The sequence below is a fragment of the Glandiceps talaboti genome, chromosome 8 (assembly GCF_964340395.1).
Source record: "Glandiceps talaboti chromosome 8, keGlaTala1.1, whole genome shotgun sequence".
Taxonomy (NCBI): domain Eukaryota; kingdom Metazoa; phylum Hemichordata; class Enteropneusta; family Spengelidae; genus Glandiceps; species Glandiceps talaboti.
Window position 1 is genome coordinate 17676702 of NC_135556.1, and position 26261 is coordinate 17702962.

At 34.9% G+C, this 26261-nt stretch overlaps 1 protein-coding gene across 1 annotated transcript in view; it reads right to left on the reverse strand.

The window, feature by feature from the left end:
• LOC144438621 (glycine receptor subunit alpha-2-like) overlaps positions 1–26261 on the reverse strand; it is a 56410-nt gene that overhangs the window by 14897 nt on the left and 15252 nt on the right. The window contains exon 3 of the mRNA XM_078127723.1: positions 1157–1224. Coding sequence (XP_077983849.1) covers positions 1157–1224 — 68 coding nt within the window. The remainder of the gene's footprint in view (positions 1–1156; positions 1225–26261) is intronic.

The window sequence follows — 26261 nt, forward strand, 5'->3', positions numbered from 1 at the left end:
CGTACATCCACACTCTCAGCTTATGTCTATTTCTCATGGCAATATGCCAATTGCGAAAAGTGCCTAAAGCGGAACTTCAAACTCTTCTGAGCGATTCTAAATTCTAACGAATGTATGTTTTCTTTCAAACAATATATCTTTCCTCGATGGATACTAGTTAATATATATGTATGAAACATAATATATATATATATATATATATATATATATATATATATATATATAATTATATATATATATATATATATATATATATATATATATATATATATATATATATATATTCAGCAATGATATTTCCTTAACTTGGAAAAACCCTCGAATACAATTTATTTAAAACCGTAGCATCAGTAGTAAAGTTGTAGGTTTAAATGATTAAACTATTTTATCGGAAAATAGAGATCCCATTCTGTACACCTGTGAAGATTGATGATGTTATGTTTACCCCATGCGAACTTACAAATACACTATATAATTATTGAAATTAAAAAGGACTATGTTACATGTCGTAAATTTTCCATGTAATATCAAAGAATTTCAAAGTGTGATTGCCGCTTGTCAAAGACATTAATTTCCCGTCGGAATGATTAAAATAAAATTTACACTTTATGCTTTAGGGTTTCAATGATACTTTGGGTTTTATTATGCCTAATATATCATTCCTTTTTTCAATGTATTAACTAAAATATGGTTTGGTATAAATGCTTCAATTAGCGTCCACTGTTCTTTTCACAATTGTTATTTCTACTAATTAATAGACACGTTGTACTTATAGTCCTCCTCCATTACAACTCACACATTTACTTTATACTGTATCCTACTGTCTATTTCACTGCCAATTTATATATGATGTTATTGCACCTAGCATGTGACACGTATTGGGAAGTGTTGTTGGTATGATCAACCATTACCATAGATAGTGGTGATATTTTAGTGTAGCACATGTTACATTGAAGGGTAAGTGCTGTGTCATAAAGCACATTTTCCCCTGCAAACATGTTTATTAAATTGTTACGGATATTCGTATCTGACTTCTTGAAAAAGCTCGTTGAGGTGCAAAGTAGGTGTATATATATATATATATATATATATATGTGTGTGTGTGTGTGTGTGTGTGTGTGTGTGTGTGTGTGTGTGTGTCTATTCACGTACTTACCATTGTAGTTTCTTGTACGGTATCAATACTGGCAATGAACATGTCGGTTATAACCTCTACCGGGGCTCCTACAATATCAATGAAAAGACATTTGTTAGAATGTTTTAAGATTCTATAAATTCGGATCAAACCTCTTAGAAAGGCCCCTTAGAAACTGGTCGAAGATTGAAGTCAGACTGAAATAAAGAATGTGAGCATATGAACAGTAGATAGATGTAAGAAACGACGCACTTCATACGAAGAACGGAAATAGAATACGGTCGTATTACTGGTTTTCGCCACACAAAAAAAATGTTTGTTGACAAGGTCATTTTTAACATTATAAAGTTTGACCACAGCGCTAGCGTATTTACGATATTCATACATTTTGAAAGATTGAGTGTTTCTACATCACATTTCCTCCTTTAAATACGATAACAACTTCCTTCCCCAAATGATTCCTAAAGAAATAACATTGTACGTAACACTGATTTGAAGTTTTGTTGTCACAGGCAATATATTTGTTTGTGCATTCCAACTTATAATTATACTGCTATTTACTAAGATCTGTGAATTCTAGAGTTGCATGGCTATCCTTCAATATTTACATACACATGGAATTAAAATCAAGACCATAAACTGTATTTAACTGATTTGTTAAGGTCTCGCGTGCATCGACTTAGTTTTTTTTCATCACTGTTACGCATGGGCAAATATTCGCATCTGCTGTCGTTAACTGTCTGTCGAACCGTTCTCTAAGAAGCGTGTTCATTTCGACACTTTTAAACACATACATACACACAGTCGCTACAGATTAGCGAGAGAAAAAAACGACTGTTGACCCTTTTACGTTCGGATTAACTCATGACGAATGCTTGAAGATCCTTGAAGTGTTAAGTTTTAATATGCATGGTTGCATTAACTGTCAAAGATAACTTTGATTAACATTCATAAGAAACCCTTACTATACTCTGCCGATGCTTTTACCGGGGGTAAGTATTCTCATTTACAAGGTACTGTCGAGTTTTATGGTTTTATCCTTCAAATTGGTAATTGCTTTAATGGCATGCAATACACGTATGTTGACAGGCCATCAGTGGCATATTATAGCCATCTGGTGGAAGAATCGTTCTGTACTTTGAAATTAACTATTGTGATTAAGAGAAATAAGTAGAACACAACATTAATGTGTGTGTACCAGCTTGTTTAAAAATGATTAATATTTATGTATACTGTCATCATTTTTGTACCCATTAAAATAAACATCACAAGTGTCGTAAACATCCCAGTTTCAAGTGATATATGAACTATCAATGTTTGGTTTTTAATGTATGATGTACAAAAAAAAAACTCATCAGAAATCAGTCTTTGTCGTATACTTATTTAGTTTTAGAACTGATGTATTGTACACGTCGCACACATATATAATGGACCTTTGGTATAACTTAATTGTTACTGCTTGTACCTCAATTTAAAACACCATATGTTGTAGGGGTGCTTGTTGTCACTGAAATAGAGACGTTACCTGTCGTAAAATGATTTAAACTAATGTTATATACCATACGTCATGTTTATCAAACGTCTATTTTCAGTTTTAATAGCGGTAACATACATTGTTCCACCGTGTAAGGATGTGTTCTTGCATGTTTATAAGCCAAATAAAACATACAATTAGCAGTGCAACATGTCTCAAAATATCTACCTTCATGAACAGCTTATCACAATCAATGGATGATCTATCACGTCTTTTTTTATACAGCTGAAAACAACTGATAGTACTATTAGATGTATTATGAACACATATCTAAAACCGAATTCTCATAAACAATACTACATGACTAAATTACTACAATGCAGGAAACGATTTGAAGATAAATGTCTTTGATTGATATTACTCCATTTGGGATTGAAATAACCCAATTTGAAACTCGTAATATCATATCATATCACGACGAGGGATGGATGACAGTGATTTTTTATTTTCAATACAGCTTTCGTCAGCGATTACTTTCAGTGGGATAGTGTAATACATAAACTGCAAGCTCATTTTTTTAAAACTTTAATTGTACAATTATTTGGAGAAATGGCCTATTGATATTTTATTTATTCGCGTGCATTGATAGAGTCATTTGAGTTACTGAAAATACTACTTGGATATCAAAGACAGTGACTAATATGCCTCTGCCTCGATAGGTGAACTGGGAAGAGCCTTTTTGCGCCCGCATATAAACATTTAATACATTAAGTAGTGATCCAAAACTTCTGTCCGTCAATGGATAATATAATTGTGAAATATTCGTACCGTATTTAGGAAGAGATAAACGAGGTAAAACTAACTGGACAGTGTATATTTGATGTATCGTAACCAGCGTGCGAAATTAACGCCGGTCCTTCTGTCCGGACCGACAGTTTTTCAGAATTACAACAACTTATCGGTCCTTATGACCAATTCGAATTTGGAGTAAATCATAACATTTATTCAAAGACATATCCAATTTCACCATAGGTTCAAGTCAAGCGACAGAGCTAGCTCGCTACATGTGTTGATGATATCTTGTCTACATATGACGTAGCATACATCATTTACTTTATGAAATTATGTTAGCAAACACATGATTGGTTGAATTTCTCTAATTATTTGTGTCTTGACTAATCAGAACGTTTTAGACATTCAGACTCATTTCATGCATTCAGCGCATGCATCTTTTCCGCCATATAATAATCAATGTTGTAAAGTCTACTGTTCTAAGTGTATGAAACTTTTAACGAGAGGGATAGTTATCCGACAAAACTTTCTGCTATGATGAATTTGTGGGTCTACGTTCGCTACGAGTGGGAAAGCTATTCAGCTGTTGACACAGACGATGAATCTGACATTGGATTTCATGATTCCGAGTTTAGTGAATTGTACAGTGAGGAAGGAGAGGACTGTGATCTTTTAGAGATTGCAGATAATGTAGATTTAATGATTCATTCACCCATATTATCTACAATCTATGGATCTGTATTTCTATAGGAAAAGATTATGCGAGAGTGAATATTCATAATCTCTGGGTTCATAGTTACAAATGAAAATCTCTACTCACAGAGTAAAAAATTACTTGGTTGCAAATCCAAAATTTGCTTCCAAGTTATTTTTTGACTCCGTGAGTGGAAATTTTCAATTGTAAGAACAGATTGATGAAAAAAGTGGATAGTAAACAATTCGTTGTACTATCTTTTACTTTAGTATATCAAAAGATATGTTGTATCATATTAAAATTCAAAATCATTTTATCTGTAAGTGGGGGGGGGGGTGATGTAGATACAGGTCGTGAACGTGAACTACATTGATATGGACCAGTAGTTTTCCTTAAGGACCAGCAGCATTTGCTACATTTCGGTCCTTATGACCAGTAGTCATATTTTCCCTTAAGTTCACACACTGTCGTTAACCCATATTATGACACTGACCATGCCGAGATTAGCCAACGCGTTGGAGACGAAAGTAATTTGAATAACCGTTTTACCAACAACGTTATTACCACAATGGGCGATTCAACAACAGAATTACATCTAATTTTTTGAAGCTTTCAACAAGTATATATCGAATCAACCGTATGCAACATACTCCACAATTTGTCTATAACATAAGGAACCTGCATTACATTATATTGTCTGTCTGTCTGTCTGTCTGTCTGTCTGTCTGTCTGTCTGTCTGTCTGTCTGTCTGTCTGTCTCTTTCTTTCTTTCTTTCTTTCTTTCTTTCTTTCTTTCTTTCTTTCTTTCTTTCTTTCTATTAATTTCTTAGCAATGTAATGTGTCGTTGGCTGAAGTTTATTATGATATCCATAGTCATAAAAGAGTACAGAAATATTCAAATAGAAAGTAATGAAAATCTTGTGGGCATCATACATACATATTTCCAATGGTTATAATATAGAATAACACAACATTACATGCAATTTTGCGATAATTTAAGTAATGTGAAAATATATCTAAAAAATGTCATAAAATCATAGCCGGCAGCACTTGAATGCCGAACATATTTAAAAGTAATTACTTAAAGTCGTGTTTCAGAAATATATGTCAGCAATTTCGAAAGTCATTGACCTCAAAAGAAATGCTGTAAGTAGCTAATGTAATGTAAATGATTTCAGAAAATGAAAGCGTCCCAGGCGAGTGTTCATTTGTTTACAAAACACAATTTGCAGACATCTAAAGACACATTTGTTTTCTTCAAAATATGAAATTTACCTTACTTCAATAAACTAACAATCACGACATCATTTATGTTCAAAAAAACTGTATATACAACACTTGACAAATGTTCATTGCATGATTGGTTTTATACTCTGCACGAACTGCATAGTACACACTTCCTAAATGTACACTCAGAAAAGCATGGGAAGGGACCAATAAAAAGTCGTTACATAAAAATAAATCTTAGACATGAAAGTGGAGTTTCGTGAATAACGAGCTGTCATTTTCTTATCTTGTCAAATTTACATCCGAAGTATCGCACTAGATGCTATCTATGATTTATTGGATTACAAGGTTTTTTTCGATAGGTTTTGATTAGCGTTAATGTAAAGTTATTAATGATACCATTTGTTTTCCTTGTCAATATCATAGATTGTGAAATATGCTTTCGTGATATGAATACTCTAAGGAGGTTTCAAAGTGATTCACGCGCGCATTACTGTTGAAATGTTCCCTCCTTACTAAGCTGACTAGTACACATACATATCATATGGGTATGAATGTCCTGTTCACTTGTATGGATGAGCAGTCCTTCCTATATAACAACAGAAGACGAAAAAAAGACTTTTAAAAATAGACGTTTATTTGTTGAATCAGTAAATAATATATGCAGATAATATTTTATTTTATTTGTGTTTTTTGATACTATAGATAATATGATATAGTTGGTAAGATTGGTTTCGGAATCATGTTCTTGATACTGTTCATGTGAAATCATGGCTAATCTTTAGCAAAATATCTTTAATGAAATTTAGAATTATTCAATGTTAATTTGTTATGAAAAGTTAATGTAACAATATTGATTGCATTCTTACTATCTAGCATTTTGTCTTCACAGGCAGCAACTGCATAATACTGACTTTATCTTTACTACCTGCTGTTATTCAATATATATCACCATCTCTATATATACATTTGTCTGTTTATTTAGCCTTTATAACCATTAGCAACTAAAATCTCCAGCTTGTACCCTATTTAATATATATTCGATGCCACAACATGATGCCAGTGAATTAAAGGCTATCATCTCGCAGCATTTATAGATCAGCATGTACTATCTGCTTGCCTTTGAGACAACGTCACCTTTGGACACACCCTCAGCTTGTGCCATAGAATATAACGCGGTCTCACTCTGCACCGGGACACTTGCGACAGTCACTGCAATTGTTTCATCCATCAAATAAACCTGTGCATATTTTGTTGATCGAGCTAAATAAACTCAACCAATCTGGCAATTCATCATAACAACCAGGTACTCCATTAACTGGCACACTATACTCATGACAAACAAACTATCGTTCCCGTCAGGGGCAACATGCTCGTCAGGCACCACTACATTTCACTGGCTGTTATCTCATTGATATTATTACCTGAACCGTACCATCATGTCTGTTGTGACAAGTATCTGATTGTTTACCATTTTATTTGCTATATTTTTAGAAAGTTGCCTCTCTCGTTTGTGTGTTACTTGCGAACTCGTTACTGGTTTATTCATACATATGTACACAGCTGATCTTTGTTTTCTCTCCTCATAGTAGCGAATGTCTACATTGTTCTTCATCGTATTGTAGCCATATACATGTTGTACCAGCACATCCTCATAACCGTTGTTGTTTGCATATTTTACTGTTTGCCCCTGCCCCTAGAGCAATCGACCTAGGCATAACAGACAATGCACTCACTGACTTATCTGACAAATGCCAATAATATTGATATATGCATCTCACAGTTTACAACTCGATATTTCCACCCGCGTATGTTTATATCGTTCTCTTCCTTTGATCCCTATACTGCATTTAATTTAGTTTATCTTACGCTTCTGTTCACGTATGCTGTACACCGGATTCGACATATTGCATATTGATCCAGTTAGCACACTGTCATTACCCTCTTTGCCTTAATTTTTATCCTCTTTCAAGTTTTGGTTGTTCCGATGTCAGACATATTTTACTTGTGTTTGTTGGGTTTATTAAAGTACATTTAGGTACTTCAATGTTTAGGTCACGACACTTCAAAACTTCAGTTTACATAATTCCAGATTGTATGACTAAATACACAAGATCGAAAACATAACTTTGTTGTTCCACAACGTTTTAAGTCTTCGCATCAAATCTGCGCATGCCTGATATAGCTGTGAACTTCATGTAAACCATTTCGATCAGTGACGATTTACTTCATGATACAAAGCTATACGCATACATTATGTACTTATTTTAGACAGAAATGTGAAAAGCATATCAACGATCTGTCGTTATTCTCCGTAAGGACTATACTACATATACTATTCACTTTTTCGGAGTCGAGACACGTCAAAATTGTATCAAGTTGGAGATACTTAATGCTCCTGGCAGCTTTTAAAAATAATTAAAATTTAATCCTATGTGAACGGTGTCAAACCCGTGTTACTAATCTTAATTGAAGGAAGCTCTGTTCTGATATACCACATGCCAAACTGCATTGCGTCTGTGATGTACACATATTTGCGATACAATTTTAATCCGGTTTTAATGATGAAATAAAATTTATAAGAATTAGTACATGGAAAGTCGTTAGCAGCCATTGCGTTTAGATATTGGTGAAAGTCGTATACCAAGGAAATTGGTTATATTATAGTTGAATCATAGTTTAACATGGTATAACAATCGAGTAAGATTGTTACTGTTACATTATATAGCTTCCACATATAGAAACAAACTAATAAAAGCCACCTGAATCTATATCAGAGGCACCCCTTTTGTTTTGTTTTATCAGTCGTATTGTTGTCTTTGTCTAATGTTGTCATTGTGTTCTTTAGCTCACATCATTCAAGCAAAGGCACTGGCGTTTTTACGCGGGTTGTATATAATTTAATGACATGAAAGAATTTTAAAAAATCATGCTCATTAAACTAAGCGTGTGAGTATAATAACTATTAACAGTTTAGAATAAAAAAGATTTAAATTTTATTCGTTGATGTGTATTTAATGAATATACGATGACATAAACGAAATTTAACTTGTTTGATGCCATAGAAGTTAAGTTTCTCCAGAACACATATATCGTTTATACGATTTAGAATTTTCACTTATCGTATCAAGTGTGTCTTTTAAATGTGAAAGTTTGCTGAAAACATTCGGTTTGCACTAATTCGTTCATACATTCCTTCATGTTGACGTTTTGGTCAATGGCAGCCTGATATACCTATGGTGAAAATAAATTTACAAAACTATGCATGGCGATACTAAAATCAGGTCGGAATCTTCCTGAAGCAGCCTAGTATTTTAAATATTATCCAGAGTGAATCATTAATGGAAGCGGATAGTTTTCCCAATGTAAGAACATTCTGATAAACCCTCACTACTTTGGCAGCGTTACTGTATACTTACAACTAGCATGCAATTGCAACGTTATGTCAATGTCTACGCTAGACGCAAACTCTACTAGAAGATGTTTGTTTAAGGAAATTACTGCATAAATGGAACGTTGATACCTTGACATTTATGAAAGGCTTTGGAAGAAACTTTCGATTAGCCTTTTTTCAATGTAATTAGTCACCACCTCGCTGTCGCTTATCGGATGAACATGAAATATGGAAAGAGAAATAATCACCAGCGATCACGATGAACATTACAAGTGGGAGCCAACATAACATTTGATCATTTTTTTGGTTAGAAAATATTGCCATTATCAGTACCGGCATAGAAGTGTTATATCTCATGTTCACAAACACTATTCCTATGAGAGCAGTCTAATGACTAAAGGCATCAATATCGTATGTATCAAAACGGATAAGGATGGTCCCCAGAGATTTTTTGTTTCCTTGAAATTCTCATTTGCAAGATGTTTTGGATACTTTCATATATGTCTTTTTGTTGCGTTACGGTGTTTACTTATTTAATATTTCACTCCTTACGTCCAATATTGGTGGCAATTGGGAATAATTTTTATCCGGAACACTAATTTCTTATATATTAACGTGCATATTTCCATTGGTCTGAGATTAAATCTGGATAAAATGACTTTAGAAAAACCGCATGAAAGACAGTCAAGAAGCTGAAAACATGACGCTAAAATCTCCTTGTATTTATAAAAATCGCTATGTCTTTTCTTATCATTCACTGTCATTGGAATATCTATGGTGATATTGGAGGACAGATCGACTTGTGACGTCATTTATTCGGTGGTCACTGTATGACGTAGTATTATGTTAAGTTTGAAGAAGTGGTAATGTCAGATACATAAGTAAGAACGTATCATTCTGTAGATTGAATACATTTGAGTAGAAATACTATTGAGCTTAAAAGGCAGTTGAAAGGCGAACAAGCAAAGCTAGTATAGTTTAATATTTATCTTCACATTTTATACAATAATTGCAATCATTTCAAATAATACATTAACTCTTCTAATTGTTTTGGTTTATCTTTATCACACCCTAACGCCTACTGTCCGTTCATTTTTATCTTTCGTTCATTTTGTCTTTGCTAACCAGAGACTGTTCACGCATGTACCTCACATGTTCAGGCTTATTCGGGTTTCATTTTCTTTTTCATCATAATTATTTAGATCGCTCACCCCACTTCTACTATATTTTGTTTTAGTTCGTCTCCATGTTGTAGCTTTCTGCTCTCTTCAACATAGTCATTATCCGATTACAACATATATTGAATGTCAGTTTCGTTTTAGAAGAGTTATATTTCCTCTGTCATTAATATTAGATTGCTCAGAAACGTCGCCTGTTAGAAACTTTATAACGCAGTTATAGTATTGAACTTCGTCACTTACATTTTATCAAATAGTTTGAAAATATAACTCGGTATAGTGAAAATAAACAGTTGAGACACGATGTAAAAAAAGCATACACATTTATTCGAAAGTGTTGCAACACGATGCATAGACATGTCTATGTAGTGTATCCTGTATATAATATGTTGCAGTACTATGTGATACAAACACAAGTAAAATAGTAACAAAGATCGCACTTAAAAACACCTGATAATTGGTGTTTTGCTTTTACTTATTCATCGATACACGTGCAACGGATAAATATACGGGTCCTCTTTACGTCAACGCTACATCGAAAATCACATTGCAGCTTAATCTTGTATCACAAAACTTGATGCAGAATGACCGCATTTTAGAATTCGGTTCACGAGTTGACATTAACGGGCGTATCATCGCCATGCCCGAAGGAGCAATGGAAGTTTATAGGTCTGGTCTGTCCGTTTATCATTCCGTTCATCTTTTACTTCCCACGTGTGACTGGTTTTACTCATCCGAAATGGATTCTACTCAAACCAAGCTAAAGTTTGGCGCGTGACATTTTAACAATCACGTACAGATATTCAGTCACTGTACATCTAACAATCCGTTTGTTGAAGCGTATAGCAATCGTACGAACTGAAAAAAAACTCTGGTCGATAGAGACTGCATCGAAAATGTCAATAGAACTGTTTATTATATATTCTAAATGCATTTTAAGCATTTGCTCCATATAGGGGATTACATAATCATCTTTCAAATGACTGTAATAGGAATAAACCCAATAGATATCATTCGTGCATATCAGGAAAATGCTCGAATATGATGACTTTTTACCGTAATTTAAAATTGTTTCGCAGGTGTATTTCCTCAAGTAAGATAAACATCTGACATTTAATAAATCTCTATGGACTCGAAACGAAACATTCTCATTGAAAATTGTCTTCAATGGAAAATACACACTAAGTCGATCAAAAGGTGTACAGAACAATATTTCAAAGCTTATCAACGGCTTCAAATTTGATAACATCAATAGGTAAACTCGCGGTTTAAGTGGTCCTTGGACGCAGTGTATTATTTGTAAACATACACTAATGATTATAAATATAATTAACTTTTCTCATGGTCTTTTCCATTTTGCAGACATCGACATCATCAATATAGTCAATATTCTTTCAAAACCATTCCCATTTTGCATTTCGCAGACACTTAACACTTTCTTTCATACAATTGAATATAACTAAGAGTACTTTGAATAAGCGTATAAGTGTATTTGAATATACCATGACACTTAACACGTTCAGGTCTTGGAGAAACTCATCATTATATAGTTTATTGGAACAGTTTTACACCCACACACAAACAAACAATCATAGACAGGGACAGGGACATGGGACAGGGACAGGGACACTCAGACATGCACAGCCACAGACAGACAGACAGACAGACAGACAGACAGACAGACATACAGACAGACAGACAGACAGACAGACAGACAGACATATAATATATAAATATGATTCAGTCCATGCGTGACATCCTGTCCTACGGCTCGCCATCTCTTCAAGGAGAGCACGTGCAGAGTTTTATGAGTGATCAGGGGAGATAAGTCAAATACAAATCTTTTGACACATCTCTAATGAGTCCATTAATTGACCGTTGTATAACCTAGAGGAAGAAATTAACTAATCGTGCGATTAATCGTTAATGTTCGAATGTTGCCAAGCTTGAATTGAATGTGTCTGCTTGATGTTTTCTCATTGATTGCAACACTCCCGTTTAACGACAGGCGTCTAAGGGAGCAAATTATTTCAACTAAGTAACACAATGCATCTGGAATACATAATTACGTGAATAAAATTAACCCCCAAAATATACCAATAGACGACAACGAGGAATGCAATCTAAACAATGGGCAACTAAGCACGTTTGATGTATGTCGTAAACATGTGATGGAAGAAGAGTTTGGTCAATGGAGTTTACCACTTGTTATTTGGAAATAAAATGTAGATAGAAGTCAATATATGAATAGACGACTATAACATACATATAGATACCAGACCCAAAGACGACAGAATAACAGCAAGGTAGTGTTTTTTTCAGATTTGTTTTAATTAAGAGAGGGAACTTATTCTAAATTGGGAGATATTGTGAGGTGAAATCAAGCGATCGCATGATCAACTATCCTTCCAATCAATTCTTTACGTTCAGCTCAAAAAAGCAAAAAACACGATTGGAACTATTTTGGGATAATTGGATAATGGTGAATTCGGAACAATTGCATCAGAAAACTGAATATGTACAGATAATTCTGGGTAAAAATAAGGTTTTCCCCTTGTTTTCTGTAAAACTGCATCTTATTATTTGTAAATTGGCCTAGCTTATGGGTAATTTATAAGATTGCACATATTATGGCTGGGGAATATTTCAAATTTTGCTTGCTTTCTTCAATTTTACCAAAAATCCTAATTATTGAACTGCGTAACATTTTCAAACTTTGACAAATTCCTCACTGAGGGCTAGTAGCAAATGCAACACAATGGTGTTTTCAAGCAACATTGCAATTTGCCTGATAATAGCATGATACAAAGTTGAAATACATAGCAACAGCAGATAATTTTCCTCAGTCATATTTAGAAAATAAGGCTTAAACACTGGATTTGACCGGTGAAACCAAATAGAGCCTCAACAACTTGATAAATATCAATGCATTATATACAACTGACATTTTGAGACTGACAAATCCATTCAAATGTATGCTAATGCACAAATATTACATTAGATATTTGCAATTTACATTTAACACACAACTTTTGCAAAGTTTATGATGAAAAAATCCCTGTAAATTTCAGTTCTCATAAAACTGCAGCTATAACACGAAACATCAGGGTCGTCACAGTGATGACCCTGTCATGTATTCAGAGGATCTTCACAGTGTTGGTCCTGTCAAGTATTCACAGGGTCATCACAGTGGTGACCCTGTCATGTATTCACAGGGTCTTCACAATGTTGGCCCTGTCGAGTATTCACAGGGTCATCACATTGATGACCCTGTCATGTATTCACAGGGTCTTCACAATGTTGGCCCTGTCGAGTATTCACAGGGTCATCACAGTGGTGACCCTGTCATGTATTCACAGGGTCTTCACAATGTTGGCCCTGTCGAGTATTCACAGGGTCATCACAGTGGTGACCCTGTCATGTATTCACAGGGTCTTCACAATGTTGGCCCTGTCGAGTATTCAAAGGGTCATCACAGTGGTGACCCTGTCATGTATTCACAGGGTTTTCACAATGTTGGCCCTGTCGAGTATTCACAGGGTCTTCACAGTGATGACCCTGTCATATATTCACAGGGTGTTCACAGTGTTGGCCCTTCACAGTTTCCAGCCCATTCCATACTCAGAAAAGAATAAAACGTAGACTTATTATTTTATCAATTTGTCCTTAAAAATCAGAATTTATTACAGTTGTTGCAATATAATTCACACTCACATCATAAAATGGAAAATAGTTTCATGGTTTACTGTTATTCAAATATACATTTAAAATCAGTGAATACTTCATCTAGTTTGATATTTCAGATGATGATGATGATGATGATGATGATGATGAGGATGATGATGATGATAATAATAATAATAATACAAATTTATAATGCGCCTTTCCTCCTGAGAGCTCAAGGCACACAAAATTCTTGCCCAAGGACTTTAACCATTCAGAAAAATATGGCAGCAATGGGGCTCAAAGCCGGCCATGCTAACCATTCGCCTATCAAGAATCATGACAATATTAGAATCATTACCAAATTTCATCTCAGGACTTAGTTTTAGAGGTATAGTTCAATACTAAAATCACTTGCATCATCCATATGAGAAGAACAGACATGCATTTTACCTTGAACCAACCTATATGAATATGCCAGTTAGTGTTAGAACTTAGAGAATGTTTCCAAGCAAACTGAAGAAGACATTAATTTTAAGTGCCACTGACATACATGTACATTGGTTACATTATGTGAGGTACCCCATATAATTTAAAAAATTTAATGAGATCAATGAAACAATAACATTTCTAGACAATTGTAGGTCCCTAATATTTGAGAAACAACTGACCCAAAATATGACATTTTTAACCCTATTTGCATATCACTTATGGGATCATCAAGTAATTAATATCTCTTGAAAAGTATGTCCTCAGAAACATCCCTGTGGAATTTCAGCCAAATAAGCCAAACAATTTTGAGATTTTGACCAAAAAGAGTTACTTTTACTTGTCATCACCGATAGGATCACTGTGTCACAGACGATCATTGTGTATACAACCCTATAAACATTTTCATCAAATTTCAGGCAATTCCACCCAGCGGTTTTTGAGTTCAAGTTGTTGCCTTTTTGAAAGCCTGCAGTGTGATAATTTGAATTGAAACACTTTCCCAGCTATATACCCGAAGTCAAACAGTATTAGTGAACACTGACAATAACTTTATAGTTTCTATCTTGAAACAAAAGAGGGGGATGTAGTAAGGTCACACTAACATGTAGGTTACACGTATTAAATATCCTGTATGGTCATGTTCAATACTAAGTGTTTCCACGATACAATGGCATCCTACCATAGTAAATAAGTGTAGTATCATCACATCAGTCTATCTTGAGTCATCCTTGTATATCGAGGCCTACTTTTGATAACACATCATAATTGTACACTTTCATTTGATATCAACCTGAGATAATCAAGTCTTCAGCAGTCACGAAAAGTTTCACAAATAGTTGCAGCAGTAGTTTCCACTTTTCCCTTGCATTGTCCACACAATGTGTCTTGTACAAAAATAAGAAGAAGAACACTCCTTCTGGAACATTTTCCTTTATCAAGATTAGTCATTGATCTTCACTGTTCGTTCTTGCAAATAGTTTGTAGCATATCATTCCTAAAGTCTTTTTATCTTCATCAGTCAGTATGCAATGTCGCTTCTCCTCGAGAACTAATAATACATGTATACAATTACCTGTAAGAAACAAAAAGATGAAATAAACATGGTGCTCATATTTATTTTTGACTTCTCAGAGAAGAAAGTCAACATAGTAATAAACAAAGATTTAAGCTGTTAGGAGCCATGCGTCACACTGTTGAATTGAGGTTAGGGGTTAGGATTATCTCTGGTGCTAGCTGATTGTAGCGTTTGCTGTGATTTTGAGAGCTTTTTCTTCTATTTTTGTGCTTTTTTTCATACTGTTGTTTAACAGGAAGCAAACATTACAAAGTTTGAAAGTTAACCCAAATAGATGAGACCATGCTGAAAACATTGCTACAGTTGCTGTTTTTGAAGGAAATGTAGGTACCTCTGAAGACTGTTTGGGTCTTGAAGTCTCAATAATTAATGTTGGAGTTAGGAAATGTCCCAAAATTTCGCAGTCAAGGCGTAATTTACCAGACAAATACACCCAACTTGGGAATTGTAGCATTTGCTTCCAGTTAAATGTCGGAATGAAGAAAGTACAAAAACAGAAAAAAAGTCCTAAAAATCACGTCGAACACTACAATTAGTGCAGTTACTCTGCCTCAAATAACCGCGTTACTTTATCTGATGCAGAGTAACATCGCAACTTCATATATAAGTGGCCCCTAATTAGGATTAAAAGATTTTCGCTATGGCAAATAGGTAACATCATCACATCAAGGAAATGCATTCAGATGCAACACCTCTATAGGTGTATGCAAACTTTTAATGTTTTTTTTTTATGTATACTCAGCCATATTAATGTTTACTGACTTGCCTACCAGATGATGTTATTTAAATAGCAAAACTATACTAGCATCTGTTTGTTGTTAAGGGTGTGATCATTGTTGTTAGGAATATTTGCATACATTTTTTTAATGTTTACTCACTTGTCTACCACACATTGTATTGGTTGTTACTAAGGGCATGGTCATGGTTGCTAGGGCCAATTGTGTCAACATAATAATAATGTTGGGTTCTTACATTGCGCTTGCCGTGCTCAAAGCACTTTACAATTATTACCCCTGGCTCGGGTAACACTTCAAGAAATATCTCACCATATTTCAGTCTCATAGACCAAATTCTTTCTGAGATATAAGTTTTTGACTAAAATTCACATTTTATACATAATTTGCACATCGCTGGTGAGATCATTATACGTTTAGCACTTCTCCATCTATACATCCCAATTGCACCCCCTTTACATTTCAGAAAAATCTGCGAAGTGATTTTTGGAATTAAGCCACATTTCAGCCCTAATTAGTAATTTGCATATTAATGATTGAATCATCATGTTATGAACACATCTTAATCTACACACCACTAAGAAAGTCCCTACTAAATGTCAGACCAATCTACTCAGTATTTTTTTATTTTATGCTTTTTGACCAAAAATGACTTTTTTTTGCCAAAATCACACCTGTGGTGTGATTATTTTGCTTTGAACAATTTCCCAATACCCACCAAAGTAATGTCCAACCAAATACTAGGGCAATCACCCACACACGGACACCTATAACACTAATGAACCTAGACTGTCGACAGTCGTTTGTGGTATGTTATATCTAAAACTAAAGTTGACCCATAGCTCTGATCCGGAGCAATACTATAACCATGTACTCAGATAGCAACAACGATTGCCAGAGGCTCATGTATGCAGTTATAGTATTGCTCCTGATAAAACGTAGCAAAAAAGGCATGAAATACAGTCCTATACTGAACCTTTTAAGTTCAGTTAATCTAAAAATGAAAAGGTTATATCACAAGCAATACCATACTTTTTATAATTACTTTAGTATATGTTAATTAGGGATTTCAGGTGAAAATTAACCATACCTTGTACAACATTAAAAATGGGCTCATTTGATAGATCTCTTCAAAACAAGAAAAATGCATTTTATTTGATTCAATCGGACCTTTCATTCAAAAGTTACAGATTTTTATATGATTAAATTTTATGATTTAATTTGGAAATGTCTTGGTCAGGGTAATCACAGTTGAATAGGAAAGACAATGGCACCAAATATGATGGAATTTGGACAAAGAAAACTGTAAATAACTCTAGCATTTCTTGACCAATTTGCACCAAATTTTCAGCAAATGCAGCATAGAAGACGACCTTTTGCATGACACCATACTTTTGTTCATACACTGACTAGTTGCCAAGGAAATGCAGTATTTTTATTTTAAAATATGAAAAATTAATGAACAGCACCATAATTTCCAGGTATATGGAAAGTAATTGATGCTGAAAATGTTTCCCTATCATGATGTGACTGGAATGTTCATTCCTTCAAAATTTATCCACCCTAAAACGCACAAAATGTACTGTGACCATTGAAACCAAACTATGAATACATTTCCCTTGTTACCGATGGCAGCAAGTTTTTGTTGTGAAATAGTACAGTTAATGCTGATACATCAAATATCAGATCTTAAAATACTATGGCATTGGTATTCAGTTGTTTTTAATTTTGTTGTCATCAAATTAATTTCAGCAAGGAGATATATTGGGATGACATTAGTCAAATAGAGTTTGTTTATGTTCTGATGAAAATGATACAAAAATAATATTTGAGATTTAACACCTGAACCAAATTTTAGTGAACCCCTTTGCCTCAGTATGTTAATAAGTACAGCCTAACAGTATATTTTGTATCTCACACACTCCTTACATTCGTATTCATACAATGTACATGTGTATCGCAATACAATAGGAACACATTAACACATTTATTACAATTTACATAACATGCATAATTAACAAATGACCCCTTCAATGAACAATAGCTTGCATCTGACATGGTACACAGGACTTTTGTGAAATTGTTAAATTTTGATCGATTCAAATTGTGCAAACGACATCTTCTGGAAATAAAACACACATATAACCATCAATGGGGTAGCTTACCTTGCATTTCGTCAGACAATTGTCCATGAGCGACGATTGGTGAGTGTTCATCATTGACCATGCCATGTTGACTGTTTGTCGACCTCCGTTAAACTCTATCCATAGTTATGAATCGCTCTCTCTTCTTCATAAGGCTTATGAGAATACTGGTATACCACCAGTGTATTTCACAAACCACGATCACAGCATTGAAGACATGTAAATGTATTAAGTCTCGCGATTGTCAGAACATAAAAAAAAACATAAACTCTTTGTACCCATGGCCGTATGTGTTGGAAAAGGTCAGTGGCATAATCCCTGCGTGACCTAATGGTAAAGTCCATTTCTGTTAGGTACGCGAACAACAAGGGTGAATGACTCGTCTACTGCAATGATTGCCCAAAGACATATCGCTAAAAACTGCTTTCGCGAAAGAATCCTACTTTTGAATAATTCCAATAAAAGTGTATGAAATACGTTTTAATATACACGCGAGAAGAATTTGTGTGTGTGTGTAGCGATATATTTTTCAGTTAAATGACCTGTTCATAACATGGACTAGTCCTGATTACCCAGACTCCTTTCGTGCCCAGCTGGTCTTTGAGTGAAGATTACATCGAGGACATAAACAGTCTGATAACATACGTGACCCAGGTTTTGGAAACGACGCGATGATCGATGACTGTGTTTTAGGGATTTCTAAAAAGAAGTCGTCCATGAGAAATACACGGTAAGTAGCCTGCTAAACAGCCTATTTGTATGATTGTTTGTGGATAGATATCATATCATCGAAGGTGTCTATGTTTTATGCAAATTAGAATGTGATCATGACCCGTCTATTGTTTGTATTTACATGTAGATATGGTGTGTGCTGGTATAATCCATATGTGATGTGTGAGAGAACAATGGCAACAAGTTGCATTATTAATATAGAAACTGATACTAATTATAAGGATACACTGAGGTTAAAAACCACACAACAACCCTGGGGGTAATATATGTATACTAGTGCCCACATATCAGGTCTATGTATATGTGTGTATGGATGGTGGATGTCAGCTTTGTTTCATTAAAAGACTTTTTCTGTAAAACGGATATTGTTACCATGGTCAAAATCTCATCAGACATTCTTAAAACCTACGACCATAGGTAATCTCAAACTGCTTATTATAGCTTGTCCCCCATCCATATATGAAAATGTCCATATACACTGTTGTAAATCCGAAGTGTTTAAATTTTCAGTGTTTTTTGACTCCAGGTCTGAACTGTTACATGTAATATACTAGTAATTATATGCCATCTGCCTTTGGTTGACCCTCTGTACTTATCGGCTTTTACTTTAGTGTGTTAAACTTATGTTAGCTGCTTTCACAAAAACTTGTTAGGGGGGGAGGGGGGACTTGAAAATATATGGGTTGTGTGGGGGGGGGGGGGGGTACCTGAAAAAATTGACATGACTTTTCAAACATGGGAAAATAAGCTTTTAAAATGTTGGTTTTCCTTTTTCAATAATAACAACAACAACAACAACAACAACAACAACAACAACAAAACAGCAGCTACAAACAACAGTTGCTCACAAGTTAGTAAAATGAAAAACAAAAACAGTCAAATTTTAATTTTCTTTTAAGAAACTGTTAATGTAATGATAAATTGAAATGGGCGAATTGAGTGGTACAGATTGTTTTTTGTCTGAAAATACCAGTGTCTTTCATGTCCACTACTATCTACTGAAATTTGGTTCATTTAATGTGTGAAATTACCTTTACACTGTACTGAAAATATTCTTTGTGATATGAATGTGTTTTGGTTTGTGGTTATCACAATGATATGTAACTTTTTCATGTAAATGCTTACTTGTATTAAATGACAGACAAATATGACAGACAACATTTTAATTTGCAGCTCTTGGAAGTTAAAAAAAAGTTGGAAAAGGTTCATCTCAGCCTGCCATCAAAATGTAAAAGATGCACCTGCACTAAAACATACTTGACAAGTATCAAAAACTTCTGTGCAAGGTATTTTTTATCCTATAGATATGACTATAATTTTCAATATAAACTTTTAATAACACATTCTAAATATTTCCTAAAATTAGCACATTGGCAACGTCTGCTACATGTGAAACAGAAGACAATATCTCACAAGCTGAGTTAACAGAGGAAAATTAAAATAAGTTTTTTGCACATACTTTTCAACTTTGCATGAATATACTATTACCTTTAAATATAAAGATAAATAAATAAACTTTGACATAACTATCAATATAAAGTTACCCTAAAGATATATGGCAGGAATGAGGTAGTGAACCTGTATAGTAAAGCGTTAGTGTCAAGTAAAAATGTTCAGAAACTTGACGAATTGAGCAAGAAACTGTGTCAAGAAAGAGATATTAAAGGGAGCAATCCTTCATTTAGAACAACAGAGAACACTTGCCTCTATGAGGGAAAGAAAAAGAATGAAAGAAAGGGAGCAATGTGCTGAACAAATTTGATGAATATGACTGGGATGCGCTTTTCAGAAACGGTGACATTTCCAAATTGAAAGTGAAAGAACTTGATAAGTACCTTTCCAACTATGAAATTCCAGCTGTGGCAGGAATGCACAAAATAGACAAAGTTGAGGCTGTAAGATGCCACTATTATCAATCTAAAGAAAGTGAGAGTGATTTGTCATCTGATGACAGTGACACTGACAGTGAGAATGATGATACAGCTAGTTCCAACTCTGATGAAGTTGAAGGAGAAATTGGGTGTGATGATGATGATGACAATGCCATGTTTATATACACAAGATCTGGAAGGAGAGCTACCACTTGGAAATCAAAAATTTAAATAAACACATTCTGAGACTTTGTTTAAAATCCTGCATTCACCTTTGTAATCTAACGTCAAAACCAGTCCAATAATCAGGCTCTTACATGGTAAATGTATTACCAGGTTCATTAAGATATACAATTACTATGATAATAGGGCCATCTTAATTATCATTACCACTAATATATATCACTTGATTCCTATTCTGTTAGATGAAATGTGGCTGGCATTTTTGAGTCATACATTTATTTTCTTTTGACATTATATTGAACTAATTTACATCAAACAAGAACGGGATACATGGAAATGCATTTTATTAAGAGTTTTTTTTAGTGTTATTTAGACCAATTTAGGAAACTGAACTGGAACAACACAGTATAAAACTCTCTTTAGATAACACAATATTTGCAAATACAACTAAAATGACATTCAACTGTAACACTACTAGTATAATGTACTAATACAATATTGAACAGAAAACAAAGACTCAGTTGGTTTGCTGAGCATTTTACAAGAGTTCTTCAAAGTTTAATTCATTTACAAGTATATGTTGTTTTTTGGAAAGGCAATGCACTGGTTAACATAACATTTTGTTTTAACTGGTGTTTGTATATATATATATATATATATACACACACACAATATACAAATTTATTATATATATAATGGACAAAGTTGGTATTAAGTGTATTATGTACAGTTTTGTACTTGGTATAGAATGTTAACGCACAGGAAGAGTATTCCAAAAAAAATATTCGGGTGGGGGGTACTTGAAAATTTATTCGGGTAGGGGGGTACTTGTAATATTTTGGGCTTTGGCAGGGGGGTACTTGACAATTTTTGGAATATGGCGGGGGGGGGGGGGGTACTTGAAAAAAAATTAGGGTTTTACAAAAATTCTCCCGAACCCCCCCCCCCCCCCCCCCCCCCCCAACAGGTTTTTGTGAAAGCCGCCTTAGCGGTGCCATTGCCTTGGGTTTTGTGTATCATCATCTAAAAAGTACAGTGAATAAAATAGCTAACTATCTTAGTAACTAAATAACTAACTAACTACGTGTGTATGTATATTGTATAAATGTACACTAATTTTTAGAGTGTACAGAGCCAGGTGTACATTTATTTCCAAAGGGTGTATTTCAGTCACAACTTATTGTCAATCTTTTGTTTTCGAGCAAAATAAGGATACAAAAGTTTTCAGTGAAAAATTGTAAGTAAACAATATCGAACGATTGACAACAAATTTGGCATTGGAAATGCTGGTTATAGCTCGATCTCTAGTTGTCTGCTAGATTTGTTTACAAGGGGACGTGCAGTGATCATGTGGTACAACAAGCAAAAATACGGCTGTTGGTGAAAACTACGCCTGTGTATCTGCAGGGCTCTCGACCAATCAGAATGCGAGATTGGAGATAGGTGACGTATAATGCAGTATATCCAATCGATGGTGTTCCAAAACACTCAATACATTCTAGCAGCAGTTCTGTCTTACCATTTGTTATAACACAGTACGATTCAGTCAAACAAAGATTCCTAGACTAGTGTTGTTATGAACATGGACAGTGGAACACATTTCATTCATGAGCTGGCCAAGTATCTTTGAAGTAGATAGTGAAGGCAATTATACCACAATGTTTGTTGAATTCAATCTGCACTAGTAAGTTTTAATTGGATGTTATTTTTATATTGGACAACTAACAATATATAGCAATTAATTGAAATTGTGATCCATGTAGGGTGGTGATTATTTTGTGCAAACTCAAATTCAATTTGATTGGATATATTCCATTATATTATGTGAAGTGCTGTACAGACATCTTTACGCAGAGATGTGTCAATACAGGTTAGGGTATAACAACCTCATTCACACTATAAAATAATAATGATGCATTGCTTTTGTTTTTCTCACTCTTGTAGGTCGTAATAAATTGGGAGGACATGTAGGCCAAGCCACATTTAATGTGAATCGAACACAACAGTGGATAGTCAAGCTTCACCACTTGATAAGGATGGCACTCACAATGTGCATGGTTTGGAGAGTCTGAAAGAAGGGGTACTTGTGGCCACTTTTCTGAATAATCTGAAAGGAAAGCCACAAGTAGGTAAATTTATGAACGTTAATAAGAAAGAAGAGACATGCTATATCAACTGGTACTCTAGAACATTGACTGGCCCATGGAAACCTCCCTTTTGTTGGGGCGGGAGAGACAGAAAGGAAAATATTTAGGTTGTGTGGATAGAGTCGGCGCTATTTTGGGACTTCACACTGAGAAAGGGAGGATCTCTACCAATGTACAGCAGATTTTGTGACTGTGACTAAGACGTAAATATTTCAACCTTCTGACACTTGACACTTGTCGACAGGTGAAATAACTAAAATTTTACAGGTGTGAAAGCAGCAGAGATCGTCACAGTCTATGATTACAGTTATACTTGGACACCTTTTAAAATCTGACCAAATTGTAGCAATCTTATACCTCAACAACAACAGTGCTTGGACACATTGATTCTAACATTTATCTTACTTGTACTTTGATGCTAAACATAAGGCAGGGGCAAATAAAGTTATGTAAAGAGTAACAATCTGTGACAAGTATTTCTTCCTGAGAGATTGTGAATGTGTTGAATGATAGTGAAAATAGCCAAGTCTACAGAACAATGGCCCAGACCACAGGGCCAGCACAAAGATGACCCTGACCTCAGGGCCATCACAATGGTGACCCTGACTACAGGGTCAGCACACATATGGCCCTGACCTCAGGGCCACCATAAAGATGACCCTGACCTCAGGGCCAGCAAATGGTGACCATGACTACAGAACGCGCAAAAAGATGGCCCTAACCACAGGGTCAGCACAAAGATGACCCTGACGTCAGGGCCAACACAATGGTGACCCTGACTACAGGACGAGCAAAAAGATGCCCTGACCACAGGGTCAGCACAAAGATGACCCTGACCTCAGGGCCAGCACAATGGTGACCCTGACTACAGAACGAGCAAAAAGATGGCCCTAACCACAGGGTCAGCACAAAGATGACCCTGACCTCAGGGCCAACACAATGGTGACCCTGACTACAGGACAAGCAAAAAGATGCCCTGACCACAGGGTCAGCACAAATATGGCCCTAACCACAGGGTCTGCACAAAGATGACCCAGAGTTGAGTACAGGGTCTTAACAAAAATGCAAAATAAGGAGAATATTTAAACTTTACCATATTCCAATGTGCAATTTTAAGTAAAAGAGATGATTGAAAGAATATGTCTTTAACAACTGTGCAAATTGAGTTAAAACCATGTTATTGTTGTCATTTGATTGATACCATTAACTTGGAAATGTAAATTCCTAACTACACCATGAAATTATATTATTTGTGATAAACTAAAGTTCAATTATGATTTAAATAGGAGTTTTTGCCAAATTTACCTGATATCCAATTATCCCAAAATAGTTCCAATCGTGTTAAAACAACTATTTCACAGATTACGCCATATCATTTAATATCAGGGACAAAGAGTCTTCCAAAATGTAATCAATATCCGTTGTGTGCGGGTGTATGGTTCGCAGCAACACAAAGCACACCATTGTGAGTTTACCTTTTTCAGCTGCCAACTTTGATACACGCATTGTCATGTACATGTTAACGACCATTCATCCCTTGGGGATGTTCCGAGAACATAGTGTACATACCGACACAGATATATAGAAGTGATGTCTATTCAATTTATTCATTAATCTGTCTGGAGTTATGCATCTTTGTGTAGTTATCACTAATCCTTTCAGCAGGGAAAATGAGACCTTACGATAGCCGCTTTATAATCCAGTCAAGAGCTGTCTGTGGAATATTCTGGTATACGACACGTATCGTTATCAATTTCCCTGAAGCAGCCAGCTACTGCCAGATCAAAGGTGTTATTACATCAGTCTCCAAAGAATACTTATTTGTCGTCCAAATGAGACATCACACGAACTAGGATTGAAAATCTACATGTACACTACATCAGTAGATATAGCAATAATCGTAGAGCTTGTACACTTGTACACAGACGAAATGAAATTTTATTTTTTTATTCAATTTGTACTTGAATCGTAGGCCATGACCATGGTTTCGCGGCATTCAAACCAAATAAAGGTCGAGAGAAGGCCCACTAAAACTACTTTGGCATTTCATATGCATTGTACAATGACTGTTAATTGCTTAATGTATATATATCAACAGTCTCTCTGAAGTAACAATTTGCGCATAGTATCAATAATTTTGCTTGAGGAGACTCATCCATACATTGATCACAAATAAAAGCCACGGTTATTTAACTATAACGATCACGTCATATTATTTGCCAAACTAGTACGTATTTCATTGTATATGTACCTAATACAATTATGGAAACAAACGTTTCATACCTAACGCAATTTGTCTAATTTAGCACGTCATTGGTATTAATATGAAAAATATAATGATTATCGTCTGTCATAGACGTCAATTAGAATTAGTATTGGAATATAACTAATCGGCCTACGGTGTTGCGATTCAAGGCCAGAATGTCCCATTAGGTCAGGATTCCTTAAGTAAAAAATATAATCCATAGATAAGTCAGAATATGACAAGAAAGGAAGTATTTTTGAGATATTGTGAAGTTTCATATTTGTAAATATCAAATATTCTTATGTTACAGGTGTATTACATTTGACCTGAATTCCAGGTTTATTAAACCAGGATTTAATTAAAATTAACCTATGTTTCCATTGTTCTTTGACTGAAGTCTTTGTCAAGGGTTGACATTTGATGAATGTGATGAAATTGCATGATGCAAGTTAAGGAAAATCGCTTTAAACGCCAAAAGAAATAATAGCTGCTCTGAATTTTGCGCTCGGTACTTTTACATTCTACGAATTAGCTTCAGTACAGTAATCCTGGCTTGTCCCGGCTTCCGGACTGTTTATACAAAATTCAAGTATGCTCAACCGAGTGTGGTTCTTTATACAACATGTTTTGTAAATGAGCGAACAGCAGCATTTCTTGCAATCAGATATAATGCGATTTTTTATGTACATAGTTTTAATTTCCCCGTATATGGCTCTATTTTTAGCATTGTAGACAAGTTTATTTCATTTTCATCCGCTCACCTTTAACCGACATGTCACAATATACAGTTCATTAATGACAATTTGGAGACATGTATGTCCATCTATGCCATGACGAGGGGTAACCCAATACAATAAAGATTCATTAATTTCATTATCTGGTTCCACAAATTACGCTAGGGTCAAACGTTCTGTGACATTTTGTACATTTTGTCGTTTACTCCAATTATTACAAAACAGTTCGCCTGTTTGTTCTCTATGGATTGTCTACTTCTTGTGTACTGGAAATAAATGTTGATGCAATCGCAAAAGCTTCATTGCATCAGGGTTATCATTATGGCGTCAATCTTCATGGTGTCTC